The sequence below is a fragment of the Apis dorsata genome, unplaced genomic scaffold (assembly GCF_000469605.1).
Source record: "Apis dorsata unplaced genomic scaffold, Apis dorsata 1.3 scaffold_333, whole genome shotgun sequence".
Classification (NCBI taxonomy): domain Eukaryota; kingdom Metazoa; phylum Arthropoda; class Insecta; order Hymenoptera; family Apidae; genus Apis; species Apis dorsata.
Genome location: NW_006263601.1, coordinates 212708 through 219097, shown reverse-complemented (window position 1 = coordinate 219097; position 6390 = coordinate 212708). Strand labels below are relative to the sequence as shown.

General features: G+C 20.2%; 1 protein-coding gene across 3 annotated transcripts in view; it reads left to right on the top strand.

The window, feature by feature from the left end:
- Nucleotides 1-6390, top strand: part of LOC102677850 (pancreatic triacylglycerol lipase-like) — a 60397-nt gene that overhangs the window by 32080 nt on the left and 21927 nt on the right. For all 3 annotated transcript variants that reach the window (XM_031511614.1, XM_031511613.1, XM_031511615.1), the window contains exon 5: nucleotides 3936-4206. In XM_031511614.1, coding sequence (XP_031367474.1) covers nucleotides 3936-4206 — 271 coding nt within the window. The remainder of the gene's footprint in view (nucleotides 1-3935; nucleotides 4207-6390) is intronic.

The window sequence follows — 6390 nt, the reverse complement described above, 5'->3', positions numbered from 1 at the left end:
TATATAGTATATATATAATATACTATATAATATATAGTACATTTAATTGAATAAAATATATATTGTTTTATTAGATTATATTAGCTTCTATTAAAAACAAAAATGATCTTATATTGTCTCTTGATGCTTTTTTTAACAAAAGAATTTGTTCTAACGTAATAATAAAATTAAAATAATATAATTAAATTTTTTTTTAGATTTTTAGTTTTTGAAATAAATTAAAAAATATTAAAAATGTGTATTTTGATATCTTTTTATTATTTAAATATAATAATTATTTATATTATTTTGTAGAAAAAGTTTAGAATCATTTCATGCCAAAGGAAATTGAATACTTAATTATTCTAAAAGTTTAAAACATTTCCAAATTTAAAAAATTGCATTTTTTATTCTAGAAAATACATTTGCAAATAATATTGCAAATAATATTCAATATATTAAAATCTATAAAAAATACCTATTGAAGATTACAAAATTAAATATGTAATATTAATCAAGTAACTTCTTGTTATTAATATATATTTATTTCCCTATATATTAAATGCCGAATAATATCGATATATGTTGAAATTCACGATTTGCAAAATGACAATATTCCGTCAGATATAAAACAATTTACATCATTATTCAGAATGAAGCATTAGTATAATAATACTATATAATACTATATACATAATACTTACTCAAATATCGTATTTGACATCAATATAATAAAAAAAAAAATTTGTATACATGGATCAATATATTGATTATCGCATTTAGTTGACTTAAATTGATTGATTTTTTTAGATTTTAAAAAAAAAGTATGGAATTCTTTATTTTAATAGAATTGTTCTTATTTCAATACATAATATAACGAAGAGAAATTATTTAAATATGATAAATTATATAATAATATAATAAAATATAGTAAATATGATAAAATATATAATGAAAAATGTAAAAAAATGAATGAGAAAATATTTAGAAAGCAATAATGCTAGTATTAGCATTATGTATTGCAGACATTCGACAAAAAAATGCATATTTCGAAAACTATTTTTTATGATTTTTTTATAAAATTATTTTATCTTATGATTTTCTCAATTTTCACCATCCAAAATAGTTTCAATTGATGCTCAAAAATAAAAGTTTAAAAAGAAATATAACTGCACATTATAACCACATATACACATTATTGATACACAAATTTTAAAAAATTTATAAAAATCTATAAAAAGTCACATGATACAATAATTAAATTTATTAAATAATATAAAATTTTTTTGTATAATTTTTTTTAGCACTTATTGCTCACGAGATTTATAAATAGCTTATTCGGAGAAATTCCTCATAGAAATTCTTTTCTGTTATTATTGTTCACAGATCTTTATTAAATCTAAACTAAAAGAATGATCTGAGAAGACTGTCGTTGTTGAGAATTTAATCGCTACTTATAATTGATAATATTTTTGACACACTTCAGTCTGTCAGACTGGAACAGAGTCCAATCCCAAGAGTAACATACTTCAGACACAGTTAATTCATCGGCAATCAACATCATTCTAGTTCGAATTTTTTTCTTATAAATTATTTTTATTATTTTTTATATTTTTTTCTTATAAATTAGAAATTTTTCTTGAGGGTATCACGAATCAGGCACTAATCGCGATATTATTGTTATTTAATGTGTTCCACGAGAACATTGAAATCCTCCAATTGAATTAGAAAGGACTTCACTGATGAAGAAAGTCTCATGTGAATACGTCGTAGTTTGACACGATACGACAATTAGATAGTTTGTGAACACATCATGCTCTAATCGTCGGATACAATTGTTTATTATTACTTGTAAAGAAACTTTCATTGTGAACATGTCATAATCTGATTACCGGATACGACAAATAGATAGTTTTGTTCTAACATCACATCGTGTTCTGATCGTCGAATATTGATGTCACATTGTGAGAGACTTCGCTTTTTTATAGATATATGCTTCGAACATGTAACCGCATTATTACAGTTCATTTATCTTTAAGAAAAACATTAACAATCACCAATACCAGCTTCTTCACATACACATATACACGTCAGTCAAAAGAATATTTGATACATGTATACATACATTTAATAATTCATTATAATATTATTACTGCAGGCGCAAACAATCTGTAATACAAACTTATAATTCAATTTATTCACTAGACTTATGTTATGTACATACAGGATGTCCAAAAAATGTGAGAATATCTCTAAATTGAAGATTTCTAAGATAATAATTTAAAGATTTGATGGTTTAAAAGCTTTTATGATTTAAGAAGTTTAATGGTTTACAAAGTTCTGATTTTTTTTAAATTTTATCAAATGCTTATATTCTTTATGCTTATCTCACAAATCTTCAATAAAATATAACGATTCAATATATATAAACGACCAATGATATTGTGAATTAAATTCTAGCTTGAGCGATACTATTAATCTAAGAAAAATTTTTAGAATTAGGTTGAAGAATTATGGACACTTCGCTGTTTCCAGAAAATTGATCCGTGAGTTGTAATAATTTTTCTCAAGATAATACTGTTGAGATTGGTGTAGCTAGAAAATATCTCAAATCTCAAAATCATATTTATACTCTAGCCCGAAGTGTATTTTTTACTGTTTCTAAAAAATATACAATTCTAAAAATTTTCTAAATTCTTTTTTCAAAAACGGCACTGTTCTTACGCAATATCACCCTATATTATCTGTTCTTAATATTTCCTTTTTCGTCATATGAATATAAATAATTTGAAATTATCTTATTGAAAAAAAAATAAATGATTTTTCTAAATTTTCTTTTAATTTTCACTATAAATCAAAATTTTTTTTCTTCAAAATATTGAGATAAGTCACTCATAATATCACTTTATATTTAATTGTTCGATACAAGAATCCATTGTTACTTAGTTTTTTCAAATTTTTTTTTTTATTAAAATTAAAAATAAATTCTAATCATCTTTGTTTATTAATTTGTCTTATAAAAGATTTTCATTTTATTATATGATTGTTATACTTTGTGTACTTTTTTTTTTTATTATATTTTATACTGTTTCAAGTATTACTTGTTCTTTATAATTTCTATTAATATTAATTTTATAGCATTTGTTTCCAAATCATATCTGATTGTTTTTAAAATGACATGCTTATATGATATGATTCTAATTTTTAGTTAATATATTATCTTTGATATTATATCCTTGACAAATATATTACAATATATTACAAATATATTACAAAGAAGATAATTTATTGTGCAATTTTTCTTAACATTGTATTTTCTCTTCTAATTAATTGTCTAATTAATAAGAATTTCCATTTTTATTAAAATTTTCACAATATGATCTTTTCTATCTATTAAATTATTTTTAATTTTTGTTTCAATCTTATTTGTAAACATTTTATAGAATTCTTAGAACTAATTGAATTTTTTTGTATGCAAATCTTTTTAATTATTTTTGTTATGTTTTTTTTATATTTAACATTTAATTTTTATTTTTTATATTTAACAAATAATTGTATATTTTTTCTTTTTCATTAATAATAATTATATTTTTATATATAATAATATAAAAATTATTTATTTTTAATCTTTTTCTTGGTAAATTTAATAAATTCTAGTGCTGCATACAAAAATTTTTTTAATTGATTTTTAATTTTTAATTTATTTAATTTGATTTAATTTTTTTAATTTTTTAATTGTATATATTAGTTTATGAAACAAATTATGATTTTTCAAATTTTTATTATAATTATTTTATTTTTGACACATGAAATCATCAAATTTCATTCTTAATTTTCATTTTTCTCAGTAAGAGGTTTTTTTATTAATTTTCTTATTCATAATTTTTTTCGTTATTATTCATTATAATTTTAATTTACATTTAATTTTACTATTATTAAAAAATTATTTTTTACAGAGAACTATGAAAGAATTACTAGTAAAAGAAGATTGCAACGTAATAATAGTGAATTGGATTGCTGGTGCAGGTCCGCCATACACTCAAGCTGTGGCCAATACAAGATTAATCGGTGCAATGACAGCTCGTTTAGTTTATCAATTGATTGAAATTGGAGGAATAAATCCTTTGAAAATGCATTGCATTGGACATAGTCTTGGTGCACATACTTGTGGCTACATTGGATACACTTTGAGGAAAAGATACAAATATAATCTTGGAAGAATTACTGGTAAGTCAAAAAATTACTGTAGAATTTGTTATGAGCAAACTGAATAACTTGAATATATCATGAAAATGTTCATTAATACTTAATTAAATAAATTTATATATATTTAACTATCAATTATTAATATATATTCTATCAATATATATTCAATTAACATATATATTTAAAATTATTATACATACAAATGATTAAATCTATTTATTTAAACAGAAATTCTAATTATTTAAACGAAAAGTTAAAAGTACATATAAAGATAAACTCGGTAAACTCTTATTATAAGAATTTATTCAATTACAAATTACATCGCGACAAAATGATAGCACAATTTTCGTTATTTATCGAAACTAATATACTTATATAAAATTTTCTTTGTTGATAATATAGAAAAAGATAATTAGTAGTTTAAAATTCAATCTACAAATTTCATTTGTTTATACAAAAATGATTAATAAAATAATAACATAGATAAAACACATTAACAGAATATTATTATTTGATAATAGAGAACTTCTTATGTCTTTCCTTTTATTTTCGTGTGCTAAATTTGAATTTGTTCATAAATATTATTTATCATATTAGATTTAGAAAATAAATAAATACAAAATATTGATTTTTGTTATATTTATGAAAATATTTTAAAAAAATAATTATTTTCAAATTTTTATTAAAAATTATTGACAAATACCATTAATTTCCTAGGAAGTTGAATTTGATTTATGATCATAGCATTCTTTTTTAGTAAAATATATCTTTTTTAAAAGTTATTGTATTTTTAATTTTATGAACAAATGTTTATTGAAAAATATTTTTCTTTAATTTTCAAAAAATTATATTCATGAATATTTTCTTATTCTATTAGATTTTTATTTGGAAAAAATAAACTCAAATTTTTAAAAAAAATTTCATTTTTATTATTAATAAATTCATTTATTGTTAATAAATATATATTATATATATTTTATTATATATATTAAATATTCTATTGTACAAATGTACTGGAATAGAGCAATAATTTTTTTTTACTTTTTATATATGTACACACATTCAACTTTACTAATCTAAAATGTTGTAAGAATGTGTTTTGATTTGCTCTTATGGATTTTGGTAAATAAGCAGATTGAGTTATACAAAAATTATGGATTTAAGTGATATATTTGTATCATAAAATAATTTATTTACAGATTTATAAAGTGATATATATGTTAATATTTACTAAAACTTAATCTGAAATTTACTAAAACTTATTCGAGTTAAGTTTTTGTTAAATAAGGAATTACTTACATACATTATATTATATTACACTAAAATTCATTTGAAATAATCAATTATATATAAAAAAAAGTATCAGTATATTTACTTTTATTCCGCTACGCAGCAATACAGACATTGCAATACTCCGTATTGCAATATGCCCGTACATAAACGAACGTTTTCGCTATTTCATCATTTCGCTCTATCTAATATAAACTTAAAATGCTTATAACTTAATTATTCCTTATCGGATATATGTGTATATGATCTTTTTTATCGTTTTAATATCTAGAATCCATCTTTTAAAAGTGTCCTACATTTAAATATTCTAGGACAATATATTAGTATGTGATTGTTTATTTGTTTTTATAAATATATCATAGTAACAACATACAAATCTGCGAAATGTGACAATAAAATATAAAATTCTTGGACAACAATAAAATTATATATGATCGTTACAAGAATAGATAAATAATAAGAATAAATTATTAATTGAATATTTTTATTTGATTAAAATTGCTAAAACTAAGACTAAAATTCGCAATTTAAATCATTTCTTTTTTTCATTCAAGTAATATTTTCAATACTTAAAGTTTAGAGATTAATTCTAATTGATGAAAAAATCAATAATTTTTACTATTATTACTATGCATAAAATATTAATAAATAATAAATAATAATACATTACGGAGATAATTGACAAAAATGTAATAAAACAATTTTATTAGAAATTTTATTGTTTTACTTACAATTTATGACTTTTTTCGAATAAATCTATTCTAATTTTTCTTTTCGAAGTATTCATTATTTGTGAGTGTAAAGAAAAGAAAAAATACTGCTACTATTATTGTATAGAATCTTTTTTTCCAATGTTGCCTAACGCATTATTCAATATCTTATACTAAAACTGAACAATTTTCAATAAAATAAATA